The 23050-nt window shown below is 34.4% G+C and overlaps 1 protein-coding gene across 4 annotated transcripts in view; it reads right to left on the bottom strand.

Annotated features, from left to right (window-relative positions):
- The window catches only part of LRRIQ1 (leucine rich repeats and IQ motif containing 1), a 230321-nt gene that overhangs the window by 157170 nt on the left and 50101 nt on the right, over positions 1-23050 (bottom strand). For all 4 annotated transcript variants that reach the window (XM_060413990.1, XM_012174023.3, XM_012174032.4 and 1 more), the window contains 2 exons: positions 3022-3215; positions 2380-2507 (listed from right to left, as the gene is read on the bottom strand). In XM_060413990.1, coding sequence (XP_060269973.1) covers positions 2380-2507; positions 3022-3215 — 322 coding nt within the window. The remainder of the gene's footprint in view (positions 1-2379; positions 2508-3021; positions 3216-23050) is intronic.

The following is a 23050-nucleotide window of genomic DNA, read 5'->3' as shown; positions in this document are numbered from 1 at the left end:
AAAACTTAAAACAGTCACATGTCCTAATGAAAATCTAAAACAGAAGTCAGGATGAAACAAATATTTCAAACAATAAGCAGTAAGCATCATTCTTTATATGTATTTGATTTGCTGGAAAAGAGCATATGGGTACATAATTTCTTCCTTGTGATGAAAATATTTATCAAAAATTAAAAGAAAACTATGTACATTTTAAAAGACATGCCAACCACAAATCCAAATATCACATTTATAAAATTCTCCTCAGGTTTGCAACACGTACTGACATACAGTATTGTTTTGAATAATCACAAAATCCTGAAAAATAGGTAAGGTAGGTATTACCACACATTTTGTATGTGAAAAAACTGAGGATCAGGTAGTGAGAAAAGATTTGCTCAGTGTCAACTGACAGGTAAGTCGTTAATTCAGAATTCAAACCCAGCCAGATCTATTGATCCTGAGTTTGACCAAACCTAAAGTAGTTCAAATAAGTCAACACACATGGTAAAAGCTTAACATAATATGGATAATTTCTGCAGTTAATAGTATTAGCTTCTGGTGAAAAATACCTAGTACGAAGATTATTTTTTCACTGATTTTAGGAGATAATTTAACTAATTCACATGTTTATTTCTATCAATCACATTTCCCTGGTGCCCTCAGGACTTATTCACTTATCTTCTCAAAATGGTAGGTTATTTAGCAAAAAGCTTTCAGAAACTCACACCAAAAAAAAAAAAAACCCTTCAAATATAAGTGATACTGTTTAAAAATGCAAAATAATATATATTATATAATTTTACCACTTTTTATATAGCTAAGTGCACCAGATTGTTCTTTTATTTCTAAAAGATTTTGCAGGTAAGGACATATGCTACTCAGTCTTGTATCACCCAATATAGCAAATACCACCTGAATATCCAAGTGTTATGAAGCTAATTGCTGCAAACAAAATTATAAATAAGGATTATTTGGTTTAAGTGTCCCAGTTACTGTTATCAACTCTAAAATTTTTTAAATAGTTCATTTGATAAAATTCCTGGTCGTCTATAATTGATATGAGAAAGAAGACACATTATATTGATAGGGCCAAAGTCTATTAGCTAGTGTGAACTTTAATTTTTAAAAGCAGAATATTCCTTTGATGACTTAAATTGTCCAAAGAAATAATGGAATTATTTCTCAAAAATGTTAGGGTTTTAAATATTTTCTAAATTCTTTAAGATTATTATGCTCATCAATTGGGCATGAAATCTAGTTCTATAAAATGTTAGATATGTGCTTTACTGCATCTGTCCAAAGCATAAACTGAGTATTTCTACAGAAATTGTATTTCTAACCTGAAAAATACGGTGAAAAGATCCAATAAGTTTGTGATGGTGTAACTACTTAAATAGTATTATCTGACAGTGCTGTTCAGAAATAAATATCTTTTTACAGGCAAATCAACTTTCATATTTTAGATATGATTAGAACAACTAGAAGGAATTTTAAAATACAAATTCAGTTTTTGACATGTCAAATTGTGGAATAGTTTAATGGGTAGAAGTCAAATCATTTAGGACTCAAGGGATGAGCACTATTGTGAAAGAAACTTATGTTTGGGAGGGGATATATATATATATATATATATATATATAAAACAATGAGTTGTCTTTGTTCACTTGTTTTGCAAGAATTATACCACTCTAAGAAACAACTTCTTGTAAAAGATAGCTCCTTTCCCTTACTTCTTGTTCCTTTGATGACCAAATTAATCATATTAGAGTTAATAGGCCTCAATGAAATATTAAACAGAGGGAGGCATATACATCTTGTACTCTTGTTTCAGTTTCAGTTTTAGACAGCTATTCTCTGCAAAGATCCAGATGTTTGGTGGTTTCAAATGGATCTTCTGTGGCAGGTACCCATCTCGATTTAATATTAAGGTATTTTTTTAAGTGTTACTTTATATCCTTAGGGAAATCAAATTTAAATCTGTCTTAACAGTTTCAAAAAGACATGCAAGTTGAGAGCAGATTAAAAATCGTTCTTCCAGGACTTAATAAGTACCATTTGAGAGAATGAGACATCCTCCTGAATTAAATTAACTACCTCCTATGTTTTCCAAGAAGGGTATCTTTACAAATATAAACAAATCTGCCCTGAGAAATTTCCATAAGTACATGTTTGAGAAGGAACAAAGTGAGTAAGATCAGTGACAATTAAAATCCTACTAAAATTTGAGGATATGTCAATACATGAAGTTAGATTTATAATTTATGCACCAAGTTATTGTAATGTACATTCCTTGAATTATTGGAAAAACCTAACAGCTTTTCTACTTATTATGAAGATCATACATTTACATTAATGATTCACTGCCTTTAAACTTAATAAAGCAAATTATACTTGTACCTGTTTTGAGAGATAGTCAGGATTTGCAGTAAAGGCAGCCAGTATGAAGAAAATGTTTCCACAGTTGAAATGCTGTTATCATCCAAGTGCAATTCTCTGAGAAGAACATGATTCCCCAAGAATGGAAGCTATATTTAAAGTTGAGTTATTAGCTTATATTAAGCAAAACATTTTTGTCAGTTAACCAAATTTAAAAATATAAAGCCTACCAAAACTAACAGATATATTCTGATAAACAGCATGTCATAAATCAAAGTATAATATTTGAGAGTGTTATTATAAATAAATTTCCAATAATTATTCTCATAATAAGCATATTTTTAATTAAAAGGCCTCATGACAAATCTTAATTACAATTACAGATAAATTTGGTCCCACTTATACACTGAATCATAACGGAAAAGTTATGATCTATATTTTAGTATTATAAAAAACTAATGTTGAATTTATTTGTTTATAGATATTGCAATAATGTTGAACAGCTTTTAAATAGTGAAAAGTATATAATAGTTTAAACTGGAAGTGAAATTCAGTTGATAAGCAAAAAGAATAAAAATTAAACAAACTGCTTTTAAAATGTGTGGTTGATATTTGCAGCAAAAGAAAAATTTTGTGTTAATCCAATTAATTCAAATCAATTACCTGACTTAGATAATTTCCCTGTAACTTCAGTATTTGGAGCAATCCACAGTTTTCAATGCCCTCAACTTCAGTAAGGTGATTATGTGAACAGTCCAGGTATATAAGGGTAGGTGTATCACAAAGACCTGTTGTACTAATTAACTGGTTATGGTCCACGATCAGTTGCTGAAGATTTTTCAATGATTCTAAGCCACCTGGAAGAAAAATTTTCCAGGATCACTTTATCATACATTCTTCCAAACTCTAGAGTTTCAATTTTCTTCTAAATAAATGCATCTTTTTATTTCTGAATATTCCTAATTACAAGACTTAGCTCAATTTTCTGAGGAAAAAATATGCGTAAGTGTAAAACGCATTATTATTTGAACTTATACCAAAGAGACATATTTTTGAACGACAATTATATACCACTTTAAAATTGAACAAAATACTAGAAGTCATATATCGGGCATTGAATGTTGTATTTCAAATGAAAATATAACAAGAGAGGGGGTGTAATCATCGAAAAAACAACAGTTTTAAATTCAATTTCAGAGTCTTTGACTTTTGAATGTTTGGTTAAGTTGGTTATATCTTAATAAAATGTAATTTTCATACCATTGAAATATCTACCTTAGATTCACTAATGAAGTAGGTATAATGTATTAATATCAATAAAATATTAGTATATTTTTCTAGTATTATAAGATTGTGACAGTGGCCTCCTTTTTACACAAATAAACTTAAAATCAATGATTTCCATCTAAAAAATATCCGAGGAGACTTAGATTAGACTATAGCTCAGTGACTATAAAGAAAAAAACTGAGAAGGTTGTTTAAATAAGTCAAAAAAAAGAGAAAGTCATCACTGGAAAGAGATGCTAAGGAAGTCTGTAAAAATTTCATGGAAGATATTAAAAATATTTTAAAAATTTATTTAGAGTGAACATTTGACTATATAGCTACAGTTCTCTGTAGCTACTACTATGTTATATAAAACAGGCATTTCCAGAAACTGGAAATATCATTTAAGGTTTAGGGTAAGTACTAGTAAGCAGAATGTCTTCTGCGAGTATCATGCAGATGGGAGTCACTGAACTAGACATTAGGGAACTGAACCTCATTCTGATTTTTTGTCAAGCCTGCACAAAATAACTTTTTCAAATAAATGATGAAATAGTTTTTCTACCAAAAATGTTATATGATAATAAATTAAAAGATCATCTTAAAAGAAACATAATTGTGAATACAAATTAAAATTGGGAATATATGTAATTAATTTTTCCTGAAAGAATTTAAATCATTTAATCCAAGATTTATTCCTTTTATTATATACTGTGATTTACAGAAAGGGCAGATGGTTTGTTTATATCCACAGTGGATAAATAAAAGGAGGAATCCAGTAATATTACTAAGATTACATGAGAAAACTTAATTCTCTGTATCATTTTTTAAAAATTCAGATAGTATAATAACTTGAATTCTGAGTGTATTGTAAAAATACTTCACAAAGATACGAATTAAGAATATTTTCTTTAATTACAGTATATCTAATAGTTGGAGTAAAATAAGCAACTTAATGTTATGGATGATTATTTCTCATAAAAATTTTATGCTAAAATGTAAATTTTCACATGATGAAAAATTTTGCAATACCTAAGAGAAGCAGGAAAAGGCATAGAAGACACAAAGGAACAAAACAAAGACTCAAATTTTAATTCAGACATTTTTGTACTTTTAAAAATTCTTATTTAGAATTAATGTAATGGCATTTTCCTGTAATATAAAATAGCAATTATGACCAAGAGAAAATTATTATCTGATGTTATCAAGGACTGAATTATTCTGCCCTATAAGATATTTGACTAAAATGAATGAACTATATGTTATCAACTCCAAGGTATTAGAAATAATATATAACATACAATAATAAATATATATTAGCCTCAATATGGGCTTCCCTCATAGCTCAGTTGGTAAAGAATCTGCCTGCAATGCAGGAGACCCTGATTCAATTCCTGGGATGGGAAGATCTGCTGGAGAAGGGACAGGCTACCCAGTCCAGTATTCTTGGGCTTCCCTTGTGGCTCAGCTGGTAAAGAATCTGACTGCAATGCGGGAGACCTGGGTTCAATACCTGGGTTGGGAAGATCCCCTGGAGAAGGGAACGGCTACCCACTCCAGTATTCTGGCCTGGAAGAATTCCATGGGCTGGTTGCAAAGAGTTGGACATGACTGAGCAAATTTAAAATCTGATGAACCAGAAAATACTTCAGTTTAGAATTCCTTGTAATCATATCTACTAACAGAAGCAGAAAATATTAAGAAGAGGTGGCAATAATATACAGAAGAACTGTACAAAAAAGATCTTCATGAACCAGATAATCATGATGATGTGATCACTCAACTAGAGCCAGACATCCTGGAATGTGAAGTCAAGTGGGCCTTAGGAAGCATCACTACGAACAAAGCTAGTGGAGGTAATGGAATTCCAGTGGAGCTATTTCAAATTCTGAAAGATGATGCTGTGAAAGTGCTGTACTCAATATGCCAGCAAATTTGGAAAGCTCAGCAGTGGCCACAGGACTGGAAAAGGTCACTTTTCATTCCAATCCCAAATAAAGGCAATGCCAAAGAATGCTCAAACTACCACACAATTGCACTCATCTCACACACTAGTAAAGTAATGCTCAGAATTCGCCAAGCCAGGCTTCACCAATACATGAACCATGAACTTCCCAATGTTCAAGCTGGTTTTAGAAAAGGCAGAGGAACCAGAGATCAAATTTCCAGCATCCGCTGGATCATGGAAAAAGCAAGAGAGTTCCAGAAAAACATCTATTTCTGCTTTATTGACTATGCCAAAGCCTTTGACTGTGTGGATCGAAATAAACTGGAAAATTCTGAAAGCGATGGGAATACCAGACAACCTGACCTGCCTCTTGAGGAACCTATATGTAGGTCAGGGAGCAACAGTTAGACCTGGACATGGAACAACAGACTGGTTCCAAACAGGAAAAGGCGTACATCAAGGCTGTGTATTGTCACCCTGTTTATTTAACTTTTATATAGAGTACATCATGAGAAATGCTGGGCTGGAAGAGCACAAGCTGGAATCAAGACTGCCCGGAGAAAAATCAATAACCTCAGATATGCAGATGACACCACCCTTATGGCAGAAAGTGAAGAGGAACTAAAAAGCCCCTTGATGAAAGTGAAAGAGGAGAGTGAAAAAGTTGGCTTAAAGCTCGACATTCAGAAAATGAAGATCATGGCATCTGGTCCCATCACTTCATGGGAAATAGATGGGGAAACAGTGGCTGTTTCTCTGGGCTCCAAAATCACTGCAGATGGTGATTGCAGCCATGAAATTAAAAGACACTTACTCCTTGGAAGGAAAGTTATGACCAACCTAGATAGCATATTAAAAGGCAGAGACATTACTTTGCCAAAAAAGGTCTGTCTAGTCAAACTATGGTTTTTCCAGTAGTCATGTATGGTTGTGAGAGTTGGACTATAAAGAAAGCTGAGTGCCAAGAAACTGATGATTTTAACTGTGGTGTTGGAGAAGACTTTTGAGAGTACCTTGGACTGCAAGAAGATCCAGCCAGTCCATCTTAAAGGAAATCAGTCCTGGGTATTCATTGGAAGGACTGATGCTGAACCTGAAACTCCAATACTTTGGCCACCTGATGTGAAGAACTGACTCATTTGAAAAGACCCTGATGCTGGGAAAGATTGAGGGCAGAAGGAGAAGGGGACGACAGAGGATGAGATGGTTGGATGGCATCATCGACTCAATGGACATGAGTTTGGGTAAGCTCCAGGAATTAGTGATGGACAGGGAGGCCTGGCATGCTGCGGTTCATGGGGTTGCAAAGAGTCGGACATGACTGAGTGACTGAACTGAACTGAACTGAACATCAATTAACCTGCTCAAGAAAATAAGTCATTTCAATCAAAAATGCTAATTAATATTAATTTGTAGTTGTATAAAATAAAATGTCCTTTATCAAATATTTAAATGCCTTAAGCAATCTACTTCCATAAGCTTAATATTTTTAAAAGCCATGCACATTGCTCTTAAGTTTTTCAGAGCTAATCAAGAACAGGATTTTCTATTAGCTCATTTAGAGCGGGGAATGTACTTGTGAAACTTTTCAATGGTCACCTAAGTGGAGAACCAAGTATGAAACATTAGTTTACACACTGAAGAAAGGCAAATAATCTGGCACAAAAGCTAAAAGTAAAAGGAAACAGCACATAAAGCAGGAGAATAATTGGGAAAAGAAAAGGCAAATGAGGTTCTGTGCTGATGGCAGTGATGAATAAGTATACATTTTACAATTATCAAAGGTATTTCTATTTACACTAAATTATATACAGTCGACAGTGTGAGCCAGAGTGGGTAAATGAGGAGAAAAAGGCCACTGCCTTGGCAAGTGATGATGCAGCAGAAGAATTTTGCTGGAGGTCCCCATGGAGTAATGGAAAGAGACAGTGTAGTGGAAGGGAGACAGTGAGTGTCGACTGCTTTTTAGATATTTAATAATGGCGAGAAGACCTTTCAGAGTCCTTAAAATGGCCCACAATACCCCATCTCTGAACTAACCCTCTACTATCCCCTTCTCTTGGTTCATTCTAATAAGCTGACCTCCTGGCTGTTCCTTGACGATACCACTCAGGGCTGCCTGAATATGTGAGAAACGACAATCAGGGTGTGACATGTTAGGCTAGGAAGAATTAAAGCTCATCAGCTAATTAGACTGATGCTGACGCTGCCGCTCCAATACTTTGGCCACCTGACGGGAAGAGCTGACTCATCGGAAAAGACCCTGATGCTGAGAAAGACTAAAGGCAGGAAGAGAAGGGGATGACAGAGGATGAGATCATTGGATCTCATGGTTGGCATCGTGGACTCAATGGACATGAGTCTGAGCAAACTCTGGCAGATGGTGAAGGACTGGGAAGCCTGTGTGCTGTAGTCCATGGGGTTGTAGAGAGCTGGACACAGCTGAGTGACCAAACAACAACAAATCAGCTGATTTCAGATATTAAGATGCCATGATTCTCTATCAATATACAGAGAAGGTACACTTGTCCATAGAGATTGTCAGAGATTCCAATCTGGAGAAATCATCATGATTTCAAGCCTCAGATACTAAGGAATGTTTGAGCAGGTCTACTTCTAGGAATCAATTATATAGTAGCACACACACAACTATGAAGTAACATATAGAGAGATTCCTTGCCATATTATTTTAAAGGCAAAGAAATGGATAAAAGTTAAATGTCTATCAGTAAGAGAAAAGTAAAATAAATTATGACATGAAAGTCACTCAGTCATGTCCAACTCTTTGTGACATCATGGACTATATAGTCCATGGAATTCTCCAGGCCAGAACTGGAGTGGATAGCCTTTTTCTTCTCCAGGGAATTTTCCTAACCCAGGGATCAAACCCAGGTGGATTCTTTACCAGCTGAGCCACAAGGGAAGCCCAAATAAATCATGGAGCATCTATAAAATGAATATGTATAACCTTCAATATGAACTAGTCTAGAAGAATGGCCATGATGTATTTTTGCGTGTAAAATCCAAGTTGCATACATAGGATTTTAGCTATTGAGTATACCTCATATTAAATATACACCTTTATGATTGTATTACATTGAACAAGGCCTAGATTGATTTGTAAGCAACTGTAAATAGTGGTTACTCCTCAAAATAAGAAAGAGAATAGAAGAAGCAGACAGAGAGAAGTTAAACTGTATACATTGTATACTTCTCTATGTTTTAATTCTTAAATGTGAAAGTGTTAGTCACTCAGCTATGTCTGACTCTGTGTGACCCCATGGACTGTAATCCACCAGGTTCCTCTGTCCATGGGATTCTCCAGGCAAGAATACTGGAGTGGGTTGCCATTTCCTTCTCCTCTTAAATGAGAATGTACTTATTCTATAATAATTTAAAAAACAACATTTAATAATTTTAAAAAACAACATTTTTTAAAAAATCAGAGCAAGTACTGAATAGAATTGTTATTCTATATTTAATTCTGACTACCACTATCACCAAATGGTTGTTGGACTGAACAAAAATGAGAAAAAACTGATGCTATCAATCATTAGAAGGGTTTGCTATACAGCCAAATTGTGGGAACACAGTTTATAGACAGGAGGGCATATCTGTTAGATTTCAAGATCAAAATTTTAGAGGAAATTTAGTGAAATGGCAAAAGAGATTTGGCAGGATGTATAAAACACTGGCCTAACTGCTAACAATGCGGGAGGGTGGGGAAGATGTGCACTTGTGCCTGTGTGTGTGTATGCCTAATGAAGAAAAGGAAATCATCTGAAAAATATGTACTGAGGTCTGCCAACAGCCATGTGAATGTGAGATGGAAAGTAGACCTTTCAGCCTCACTGAGCCTCGAGATGATGGCAGCCCAGTGACACCGCTTCACTGCAACCTCAAGAGAAACCCTGAGCCAGAGCCACCCAACCAGGCCAATTCCAGGTACCTGATCCACAGAAAACAGGAGGTAATAAATGTCTGCGGTTTTAAACTGCTAAATTTGGAGACACTTTGCTTCAGAAAAATATGTAACTAATACAGTAGGGATCCTGCTCTGAAGAAAACATGAGACAGAAGAAGATATGTTGAAAATGTTTGGGGCTAGGAAAGAACATTTAAAGAAATTTGATGTAATGAGAATGCAAATACACTAAAATAACAGAGGTAGGTAAACAAATGGACCAAAATAGCACCATAACAGAAGTGATAAATCATTTGGAAAAACCAGTGCACAGGACAGAGAGCTAAAGATTGGATGGCTCACAAAGAAGAGACAGCCACACTGAGAATAAAATATTTAGAAGCAAAGATAAAATGACATAGATTACATTAATTAGATAAAAACAGACCTGACAAAGTCAACCAAAATATGGATCATCTATGATTGAGAAATAGAACCAAGCAAAAAAAGATTTCAAATTTATTTAAAAAATTTTTTCCAGAAATGAAGGAAGAAAAATCTATAGTTTAAAAACATTATATTCTAAGAAAAACTTATGTGAGTTTACTGACAATAAGATGTCTTGCCGAATTTATTAATCAAGGACAAAGGATATATTATTCAGGTAGTTGAGCAGAAACCAGTTATGAAGGAGTAAAATCAAGTTAACCTCTAGTTTAACCGCAGAAACAAACATATCAAAATGCAATGGAGCAATGTCCATGAGGTTTTCTCAGGTCGTTCAGTGGTAAAGTATCCACCTGCCAGTGCAGGAGATGCAGATTTGATCCCTGTGTTCGGAAGTTCCCCTGGAGAAGGAAATAGCAACCCACTCCAGTATTCTTGCCTGGGAAATCCCATGGACAGAGAAGCCTGGTGGGCTACAGTCTATGGGGTTGTAAAAGAGTCAGACACAACTTAAGGACTAAACAAAAACAATAAACTGTTACTTCACTATTAGAATAAAAAATATATGCCCTGAGCACATCATTTTACATATACTTTAATAATCATAGGTTTTATTAAACATTTTTAATATTTAATTAAACTTTACTTAATTATCTAAACCTTCTTTAATCTTTATCCTAAGTAGATTCATTTACATAGAAAAAGTAGGCATCACTGCCTGAATTGTTACAGATAGTGTTCATTCAAGAGATTTCATATTTTGATCACATTTTTTGTATAACATATCTTCTTCATAAAGCAGGTCATTTTGTTTACCATTTTACATTTGCTATTCCTCAAAGAGTTTTGAATCTCTATTCAGGCATTAGCTATGCTTATTATAGTTTTTATTTTCTTAATAGTTATATGTGATAATTTTTTCTAATTTCCTGAAATAATAGGCATGATATATCTTTTCTGTTAACATATATAAATTATTTATAGTTTTCACATTTCTATTATAAATATGAAAATCTGTTTTTCTAAAAATAGCTTTACTTATAATATAAAATTCATAACTTCTTGTACAGTCCTAAGACTGGGTTGTGTCCTCATGGAAATAGAAAATGAATATAGAAAGAATATCTGCTCAAGTATCATTTAATTGATAAATTCAACTAGAATTTAAAAAAATATGACATGGACAATTATTCGCAATTTAATGTTAAGTGAATAAAGCTAATTTCAAAACAATATTACAATAGTGATTTTTTAAATGGATAAAAAACAATCTAGAAAGTTCATCAATACTGGCTATATCTGGATGGTGGGAATATGGATTGTTATTTTATCACTTTATATTACAATTTGTGGAAAATAAGATTGTGTAGATTAAAAGTTAGAAAAAAATACAAAATTTCATTTCCAGAATTTTCTGTTCAGATAGTGAGATCTTTAGCCTTGAAAATAACTAAAAACAGTAACTACATTTTTTTAAAGGGTTTCCAAATGAGCTGTTAAGGAAGAATTCCCAGTCCAAAATCTGAATAGATATGGTAGGCAAAGAGAAGTAAGAAGAATGGCAAAGCAAGTTTTCAGAGTGAGAAAACTTATTAAATCTGATGAATATGAAGATCAATTTCTATAGCCTCACAATTTGAGGAAACAAAACTTAAAATTCACCAATAGTAAGCAAGTATGACAGACAACCCCAAGTAAACTGGGATCCCAATCAGCTATACCCAACCAGAAGACAGGAAATTAAACTACCTATCTCAAAACCTCAATATTCAGTGAAAAAGGGAAACAGTCCTCCCTTTAAAATAATAAACACAAGATGACTCTCCCATAAGTTTGCAATTCAAATTCACAATAATGGTGAGCAGAAAACTTCCACCAAAGATGTAGCACAAATGATTCTATATTACTTCTGTCCTTTGGAATCTGAAGAAGTCTCTAAAGGACAAACTTTAATCTCATAACTAGGAAAAAACACAAAGTTTAAGTCCTAAGGGAAATAAACAGGTGACAAAAAAGCACATGAAATACACAAAGAAATAAGATGCCGTAAGAGTTATCAGCAATAACAAATTCCAGCAAAGCTAGACCCACACGAAAATCAGAATTAACTCAAAATAAAAACTCAATGACTAGGATTAACAGTAAATTAGAAATTATTAATTGGGATGTATAGAAATTAACTAGAGGAAGTAAAGAAAGACAGAAAGATAGAATATAGGAAATGTGGAGACAGGAGTCAGAAGATGTAGTGTATATGAAGTACTCCAACAAAATGAGGAAGATGACTTTTGAAGAGATAATGACTAACAGATAAACTTCAAAAGTGAAAGTCACAAGTTCAATAATTTCATTAGACCCCAGAAGGATGAATTAAAAAGAAACCGATGTCTAGACACATCAGAATACAAATTCATAACATGAATAACAAGAAAAAATACTTGAAAAGACATGGGAAATATGCTCAAATTTTCAGAAATTTAAGAGCTGACTTCTTAAAGCAACATTGAAATTTAAAAAGTAATAAAATAATATTTATAGATTATTGAAAGAAAATGAAATTCAATTTAGAAAAATACACCCAGTTAAATTATAATTCAACAATAAACATTAAGTATATTCATTTACAGAAAAACGGAATCTTCCACAAACTGGTTCTCTTCTTAAGGAAAAATTTTTAAAGTATCTGTATCATGAAGAATGAAGGTGATTCAAGATCTTAAATGAAGAAAAGAATAAAGGGCATAAAAGCAATAAACATGGGCAAATACGTGCAAACACTGACTGTATAAAATACCCATAATTATATATCTTAAAGGGTTCAATAAAAATACACTTAAAATTCTGAAAAATCAATTAACTTGAGATAAACTGAGTGTATTTTATAATTTCTTTGGTTACCACTAAATTAATAAAGTATATAACTATAAAACAATTGAGGAAGAAAGGAGGAAATGAGGAGGGAAATACCAAGTAAGTCAAAAGAAGACCTGAGGGGAGAAGGGGCAAAATAGAAAATGTAGCAAAGACATTCTGTTTACAGTAACAATGTACTAGGTAATGATAAAAAAATATAAACATAGCTGAAGGCACATAAGAATAAATGATATTATGTAGAATAAGAGGATTAAGTTCCAGAAGAGATGAGGTGAACACATGGATATCATTCAGGATATCGATTAATCTGAAAAAGGAAAGCTTGTAGCACCAGGGGATCAAAATTGACCTCACATCTCTTCTCAGCAAAAGAGGACTAAGAATCCCTGCCTTATGTATGGTTAGGACCTCCATGTGCTACACATTAATGCAAATATAGAATAGTTCCCAAGGTACTGAAGCCCAGATTAAATAATACCAATACCAAAATATGGACTTAGCTGAACAGAAATTGCTAATGCTTGTAGCTTTAAACAGCAAAGACTGCTGGAGAAAAAAATAATAATATAATCGCCTCAAAATGATTCTGTAGTTTTGTTTTTCTTAGTATTCTCTGACTTTAAAATAACAAAAAAACTAAACAGTGGGATAACATCAGGTGAAGACAGAGCCAGAAAACAACATATAGTCGAAACTATCCACAAGGTATCCAGATAATAGAGTTACCAGACACAGAAATTATCAAAACTCTGCTGAGCCTATTAAAGAAAATTAAAATGTAAAACTTATGTGTGAGGTACTATAAAATGTGAATTGAATTCTAAACCAAAGAACCAAATAAAAGTTTTAAACTTGAAAACCTATATAACTACAAACAAGACTTTTATGAATGGATCGCACGTTATATTAGACACAGCTAAAGAGAGAATTAGTGAACTATAATTTGAGTCACAAGGAAACATCCAGAATGGCACACAGAGATGCAAGGGAAATGTCAGAGAATTATAAAATATAAAGCGGGTTATAGAATACAGAGGGAATATATATCTACATCTATATATTTATATAAAGAAATGATAGCTCAGAAATTTTCATGACTGAATAAAGATGCCAAACCACTGGTTTCAGAGGACAGTGGATTCAAGCAGGGAAAGTCACTACAGTAGGAATATCAGAGTAAACTGATGAAAACAATGGCCAAAAAAAAAAAAGTCTTTAAAGGGGAAATATTTTTTTCTTCCAAGGACCAACAATGAGGTTGTTGCACATGAACCTAGGCAAGGAAAACCACGATGAAATAGGATACAATCACAATGTAGCAAATGCACATCAGATGACAAGTAGGTATCTCAAAATACATACACGCAGATGTGGGGTGTGCGTGTGTGCGCGTGCGTGCGCATGCATGGTCTTCAGGGGAAAGGGATATCACAGACAAAAGGTAGAATAAAGACCGATGGAAAGGTTTAAAAAGTGACTTTCATTGGTGTTTTTCAGTTGCCAAGTCATGTCCAATTTTTCGTGACACCATGGACTACAGCATGCCAGGCTTCCTTGTCTCTCACCAACTCCTGGAGTCTGCCCATGTTCCTGTCCATTGATGCCATCCAACCGTCTTGTCATCTGTTGCCCTCTTCTCCTGCCTTCAATCTTTCCCAGCATCAGGGTCTTTTCCAGTGAGTTAGCTGTTTGCATCAGGTGGCCAAAGTATTGGAGCTTCAGCATCATAGTTAGTCCTTCCAAACAGTATTCAAGGTTGATTTCCTAAATCTACTGGTTTGATCTCCTTGCAGTCCAAGGGACTTTCAAGAGTCTTCTCCAGCACCAGAGTTCAAAGGCATCAATTCTTCAGTGCTCTGCCTTCATTATTGTGCAGCTTTCACATCCATACATGACTACTGGAAAGACCACACATAGCATTGACTACATAGACCTTTGTTGGCAAAATCATGTCTTTGCTTTTTAACACTGTCTAGGTTTGTCATAGCTTTCCTGCCAAGAAGCATCTAATTTCATGGCTGCAGTCACCATCCACAGCGATTTTAGAGCCCACGGAGAGGAAATCTGTCACTGCTCTACCCTTTTCCCTTCTATTTGCCATGAAGTGATGGGACCAGATGCCATGATCTTAGTGGTTTGTTTGTTTGTTTTAATATTGAGTTTTAAGCCAGCTTTTTCACTTTCCTGCTTCACCCTCATCAAGAGGCTCTATAGTTCCTCTTTACTTATTGCCATTAGAGTGGTATCATCTGCTTATCTGATATTTCTCCCAGCAATCTTGATTCCAGCTTGTAAATCATACAGCCCAGCATTTTGCATGATGTGCTCTGCATATAAGTTAAACAAACAGGGTGACACCTAGCCTTGTCATACTCCTTTCTCAATCCTGAACTAGTCAGTTGTTCCATAGTGGATTCTAACTGTTGCTTCTTGACCCACATACAGGTTTCTCAGGATGCAGGATACTGTACTCTCATCTCTTTAAGAGTTTGCCACAGTTTGTTATGATTCACACAGTGAAAGACTTTAGTCAATGAAACAGAGCTAGAGGTTTTTCCTGGAATTCCCTTGCTTTCTCCATGATCCAGCAAATGTTGACAATTTGATCTCTGGTTCCTCTTTTTCTAAACTGAGATTGATCATCTGGAAGTTCTTGGTTCATGTAATTCTGAAGCCTAGCTTGGAAAATTTTGAGCATAACCTTACTAGCACGAACAATGAACAATGCAAAGAAATAGAGGAAAACAACAGAAAGGGAAACACTAGAGATCTCTCCAAGAAAACTGGAAATATCAAAGCAACATTTCATCCAAAGATGGCCACAATAAAGGACGGAAATTGTAAAGACATAACAGAAGCAGAAGACAGCAAGAGGAGATGGAAAGAATACACAGAAAAGTTGTACCAAAAGAAGATCTTTATGACGTGGATAACCACGACAGTGTAGTCTCTCCTCAGAGCCAGACATCGCGGAGTGCAAAGTCAAGTGGGCCTCCAGTTCAGTTAAATTCAGTTGCTCAGTCGTGTCTGACTCTTTGTAACCCCATAAATCGCAGCATGCCAGACCTCCATGTCCATCACCAACTCCCGGAGTTCACTCAAACTCACATCCATCGAGTCAGTGATGCCATCCAGCCATCTCATCCTCTGCCGTCCCCTTCTCCTCCTGCCCCCAATCCCTCCCACCATCAGAGTCTTTTCCAATGAGTCAACTCTTTGCATGAGATGGCCAAAGTACTGGAGTTTCAGCTTTAGCATCATTCCTTCCAAAGAAATCCCAGAGCTGATCTCCTTTAGAATGGACTGGTTGGATCTCCTTGCAGTCCAAGGGATTCTCAAGAGTCCTCTCCAACACCACAGTTCAAAAGCGTCAATTCTTTGGCGCTCAGCTTTCTTCACAGTCCAACTCTCACATCCATACATGACTACTGGAAAAACCATAGCCTTGACTAGACGGACCTTGGTTGGCAAAGCAATGTCTCTGCTTTTCAATATGTTATCTAGGTGGGTCACAACTTTTCTTCCAAGGAGTAAGCATCTTTTAATTTCATGGCTGTAGTCACCATCTGCAGTGATTTTTGAGCCCCCAAAAATAAAGTCTGACACTGTTTCCACTGTTTCCCATCTATTTCCCATGAAGTGATGGGACCAGATGCCATGATCTTAGGAAGCACTGTTGCCAATAAAGCTAATGGAGGTGATAGAATTCCAGCAGAACTATTTAAATTCCTAAATGATGATGCTATTAAAGTGCTGCATTCAACATGTCAGCAAATTTGGAAAATCCAAATGATACTGACTATATAAAATAATGTTGTCTTAAGGCATTCAAAACACACATATAGACACATATATATGCACGCAGAGTTAATAACTCACTGATAGTACATTAAGTTGGGAGGGAACAAATTAAATTTTCTAAGATCCTAGAATTGCCTTGGAATAAAGAGGAAGGTGGTAAATAAACTTAGATTTGGTAGAGAAAGAAGGAATGATATAACATCTATGCTAAGCCAAAAGAATACTAAAATAATATAAACCTGAAAATATAAAAGAAAAATAGAATAATTTAAATCCTCAGCAAGAGCAAAAGAAGGCAAGTAAAGAGGGGAAACAAGCAGAACAAGAAGAACAAATAGAATCAAATAGTAATAGAGTAATTGAATCTCAAATATCTCAATAATTATACTTAATTATTGATTACACTATCAGGGACTTAAAAGCTACAAATCAAACTGAATTTGTCTGGCATTTTAGCCAAAACAATAACAAAACAACACATTTTTCTGGTATAGTACAAAAATTCCAAGAAGAGAACTTGTAGAAACGCTGTAAGTGAAAGGTTAGAGAAAGATGTATTATGTAAACATTAAAACAGCAGTTCTCAAAGTGTGGTTCAGTGTCCCCATCCAGAGATACTTCTTAAGGATTTCATGGAGTTAAACCTGTTTTCATAAAAATTCTAAGAGGCCATTTGTCTTTTCTACTCCCATTTGCTCAAGAGTGTATAGTGGAGCTTTCCAGAGGCTACATGAGGTGTGATATTGTAGCAAATTGAATGCAGAAGGACACACGGAAATCCAGCTGTCTTAAGTTAGACATTAAAGAGATTTGCAAATGTGTGTAACAATGACCCTCTTCTTATCGTATTTTTTTTTGTTTAAAAATACAATTATTATTCTAAAACTGTTACAAATGCAAAGACTTTATTAAACTTTGAATGAATTAACAAATAAAAACAAACATCTCAGTTTTTTCTAATACAGTAAATATTGATATATATAACCCATATAAATGAAAGCTAACTGAGGTTCCCAATAATTTTTAAGAATGTCAGAAAAGTCCTGAGTTCAAAATAAAGCTGGTTTTATTTTGTCAGGCACATAAGACCGAGGAAGAAATCTCTGATACAGTTGAAAAGGGACATTAAAGATGATAAAATGGGTCAATTTAACAGAAACCTATAACAGTTAAATGAAAAAGGAGAGTGAAAAAGTTGGCTTAAAGCTCAATAATCAGAAAACGAAGATCATGGCATCTGGTCCCATCACTTCATGGGAAATAGATGCAGAAACAGTGGAAATAGTGGCAGACTTTATTTTGGGGGGCTCTAAAATCACCGTAGGTGGTGACTGCAGCCATGAAATTAAAAGATGCTTACTCCTTGGAAGAAAAGTTATGACCCACCTAGATAGCATATTGAAAAGCAGAGACAGTACTTTGTCAACAAAGGTCTGTCTAGTCAAGGTTATGGTTTTTCCAGTGGTCATGTATGGATGTGAGAGATGGACTGTGAAGAAAGCTGAGTGCCAAAGAATTGATGCTTTTGAACTGTGGTGTTGGAGAAGACTCTTGAGAATCCCTTGGACTGCAAGGAGATCTAACCAGTCCATTCTAAAGGAGATCAGCTCTGGGATTTCTTTGGAAGGAATGATGCTTTGGAAGGAATGAAACTCCAGTACTTTGGCCACCTCATGCGAAGAGCTGACTCATTGGAAAAAACTCTGATGCTGGGAGGGATTGGGGGCAGGAGGAGAAGGGGACAACAGAGGATAAGATGGCTAGATGGCATCACCAACTCGATGGATGTGAGTCTGAGTGAACTCCGGGAGTTGGTGATGGACAGGGAGGCCTGGAGTCCCGCAATTCACGGGGTTGCAAAGAGTCGGACACAACTGAACGACTGAACTGAACTGATAACAGTTATAAATTTGTGTGCACCAGATAGCATGGCCTCAAAAATTGTCTGTCCACAAAAATTCATTTGTGTTTTTCCAGTGTTACAGTAAAAATATTTAAAGCAAATAAAAAAGCTATGACAATAAAGGTCTGCAATCTACAATCATCACAGGAGTCACGTAAATCATGTTTTCTCTGGGACTATGCTAACAGGACCAGTGCCCCATTTAATCAACAAGCAGTATGGTATATATCACTCAGGCTTCCCTGATGGCTCAGCTGGTAAAGAATCCACCTGCAATGCAGGAGACTCTGGTTCGATTCCTGGGTTGGGAAGATCCGCTGGAGAAGGGATAAGCTACCCACTCCAGTATTCCTGGACTTCCCTTGTGGGTCAGCTGGTAAAGAATCCATGTGCAATGTAGGAGACCTGGGTTGGGAAGATCCCCTGGAGAAGGGAAAGGCTCCCCACTCCAGTATTCTAGCCTGGAGAATTTCATGGACTGTACAGTCCATGGGGTCGCAAAGAGTCGACACAACTGAGCGACTTTCACTTCACTTCACTTCAGGGTATATCACTAATGAACAGGCCCTGAGGCAGGCAGTCCTGCATTTTAGTAACACATACCTATTTGAAAATAGCTATACATATAAACAAGTTATTTAACTTCTCTAATCCTTTGTTCCTTTTTTGTGGAATGGGAATGATTTCATACTATTGGGAGGATTAAAATATTTTCAGTAGTATGTATAACACTTTCACACGTTTGTACTAAAAGTAATAGTTATTGTTTCCTAACAATCATCCTCATAAAAACAAGGAGTTCGTAAACTGTAATTGCAGTGACCAAATAAGGCTTCAAAGAGATATGTTTGAGCTAAAACTTGAAGAAGGAATTGGATATTAATACACACTCAGAAATGTCTATACACAACTGATTAAATGGTAATTTGATCCAGTAAACGCACTGGATCAAAAGGCAGAATCTAGATGGAAAGGAAGTTAGAATAAATTGACCCCCTGCCTCTTTTAATCTCAGAAATTCTTTGTTGTCAAATAAAGGATGAGAATTGAGCAAAACAGACCTATAGCAAGACTTATGTTAGAGTATCATTACTTCCTCAACATCTCTAAGAAAATTATTCTCTCCTACTCAAAATTTCTGACATTTCTTCTACAACCCATCCAAAATAAAACAAATAAAACCCCCAAACATTCAACAGTCTCTTTCAAAGGCCTTTCACATAATACAGAATTGCTTAAATCTTCTTGAGTCTACAGCTTCAATATATTCCTTAGTGGCCCATTAAAAGTTTTCTAGGTCCCACTAAATAAAACTGAAGTCAAGTACATTCATCCCTCAAAAAGCCATTGCCTGCGGCAAAATTAGCATTTGGCTATACTTGTTAGAAATATCTATTTCAAAGAATTCCTCCCACAGAAATGAGCCAATGGTCTAATAAAACACTCCTGCCACGGGGGGGGGGGGGGGGGGGGGCGGTGGGTCGGGGGGGGAACCTTTCCTGTAAGGAACAGCAAAAATAACGATTTTTGATTAGGCTGAAGGTTTTCACTAAATAAGTGTTTGGTAAGGTCTCCCTCCTTTAGTTGCTCCCTGACTGCTATGTTTGACAGCTATGTACATATGTGCTGAGTTACACATGAGATTTTCAATTTCCATCAGAAGCCCTTCAGGATCATACAGGTTGTACAGAAAAAAAAAAAGAATACTGAAACAGGAATCAGGAAATGAGGATTCTAGTCCCACCTATGCCAGAAGTTAGATGAAAACTATGTAGGTCTGTTTTTCCATCTGTAAAACTAAGAAGCCTGGACTGGCAGATCTGCCAAGTCCCTTTCAGCTTTGTACTAAGCATTGTGTAGCATTTAGTAAGCTAGCACCATCTAGTGGAATCCAAAGGATTCACTAAGTGTATATTGAAAAGCATTTCTACAAGCAAAATATCTACAGCTTTCTCTTATTTTACTTCATTATTTTTTCCTAATGTTCCAATGACAACATTTGGCAGCAAGAATTAATTCAGGCATATTTCTCCATGAGCCACAATACAGTAATCAAACCTGTGTGAAAATGCTGAATTAGTTCAGTATCTTTCAAACTTACAATACTAGTTTCATTTATTTCAGAAGACAGTATTAACTGAAAATAAAGCAGCAAGAAAAAACAACAACAACAACAAAAAAAACCTCCCGGTATCTACTTACAATAATATTTTCTACAAATGTGTTACCTGAAATTTATATATTAATGATTTATAAATTATTGGCCTCGAAGAAACCATTTTTCCAGATTAAAGTTTTACTAGAATAACAGAGATAGAAGCTGCATGAATAAGGAAACAAAAACAATTATATGCTTTTACACATTAACAACACACTTATTTTTATTTTTACCCAATAATCAACAAAGAAAATATATCAATTTACACCTATTTTCTTAACTTTTACACATAGTCAGTGCTCAATATATTTGCTCATTAATAAACTTATTAGTGAATAAATATTAAAATTATATGTTTCAGCATAGAGTTTATAATATGGTATAATAAAACAATAATAATCTTAAATGATACTAAATGTATATTTATGAGAGAGGCAATAGAATGAAATAATTAAAAAATCAGGTATCAGCATAGACAAGTGATTTTCAAATCCTGGCTCTATCACTAAATAATGGTGTGATTTTAGCCAACTTACTTAAACTTTGTATTTCAGTTTTATTATCTGTAAAAAAAAGAAAAGATTAAACAGTACCCAACTCATACCACTTACGTGAAAATCAAATGAGGTAATATGTATAAAGTACATAAAATAAATGCCTGGTTGGTAGTTAAAAAAAATGTTATCTATTACTATATTTGTTATACTAAGTTCTATAAAACACCTTGGTCATGAAGCATGAATTTTAAAAATTAATTTAGTTTTAAAATGTTTCTGCTAGAAAGTCAATAAAATACAACATATTTTCAGAGGATAAAAGAAAACTAATCATAATTTACAAATCACCTATTTTTCATTTGTGTTGGCTATTCATTTAAAAAAAATTTAAAAATATAACTCAAAATATGAAAGATTCCCCACAGATGAGTTTTATCAGCTTTAATGATCACTGTGGCAACATTCATTTAAGAAAAGTTTCTTTCATTTTTTCTCAACATTACTTTTAGAAACAAAATCTTATGGGAAATTTCAGGCAAAAGAAAGCATGAAATACAACGATGGTAACAAGCCTTAAAATTTAAACTGAAGTCCACCTAAATTAAAGTGAGTTATAAAAGATAAAGATTCGTGTAACTTTAAGGAAAAAACATAAAACTTTATTCAGAATTAAAAAGTATAATAAAATCTCTTTTCCCATTAAAATAAATCTGTCTTTAAAATCATCAATCTAAAGTTAATTTAAAGAGCTTAAAGCAATTATTTTGTGCATTCAAGACATGCAAAATAATCCAGATCAAAAAAGTAATCATTAAATTACTATGAAATTTATATGACCATGTATACCCAACATAGTAGCTTATTTTTTGCTACATTTGACCAGAAAATAATCTGTACCTCAATATGTAGCATATCTTATGGGTATAATTTTGAATTATATTTGAAATTAATATTTGTTATGATTAACAATTAGAAACTTTTATTTCCATAATCACAGCAACAACATGCTTAAGCAAAGTGTCAACTTCATTATTTTCTATTTATAGAATTAAATTTTAAACTTTTACTTTGAAAAAGTATAGTTCACATTATGTTTCTATTTCAACAATTAACTAGTTCAACTAGAATGAAAAATATTTAGCAACAAACGATTTCAAATGAACTGCCTTGAAGAGAATAACAGAGTTACTATTTTGATTCACTAAATGCAAATAAAATCAAATAAAACTGTGCAATATTTTCTAATAAAAAGAGTAATTAGAACTTATATCACATATTAACTAGTGTAATAATTATAGCTTAGTTAGAATTAGGAACAAATTAAACTCGAAAATACAAGTGTCGAATACGTGGTATTCCTTCCAAATTTATTTCACCTCTTTAAGAAATATTATAGTATGGAATAGTGACTTATTAACTTATAAACACAAATCTATCTTTGTGCCCCTTCATAAGAGTTCTTGGCATCAATATATCATTGAAAGACAAAATCTATGCTTTTCACTTAGCTCAACCAGAATCTCCATAAGCAGTTCCTGAAGATGAAAAACAGACTCCAACTGGTTCAGAAAATCTACTTTCTCCTGTATACTCTCCTCACACTCCATAAATACAGCATTTCATGGTACCCAACAGACAGCAAAGATGTCTTTTACCTTGTTTGCTCAAGTGTACTACACAGAGATACCTCAGGTACATCAATTAATACTATGGCAGTTTTCACATAAATCTTGCAGATATCCTATCCCAGGAAATTCACTGACTACAAAAAATCCCATACAGAACTGCTGGCAATGAAAATGGAGTGAATGGAAGTTCAAGCATTTCTTCTTACAAACAACCTTTTTCTTTCTCTCAAACTTGCTTTAGCGCTTGCCAATAAAGTAACATACAT

Source organism: Ovis aries, chromosome 3 (genome assembly GCF_016772045.2).
Source record: "Ovis aries strain OAR_USU_Benz2616 breed Rambouillet chromosome 3, ARS-UI_Ramb_v3.0, whole genome shotgun sequence".
Classification (NCBI taxonomy): Eukaryota; Metazoa; Chordata; class Mammalia; order Artiodactyla; family Bovidae; genus Ovis; species Ovis aries.
This window is presented reverse-complemented; position numbering and strand designations above follow the sequence as displayed.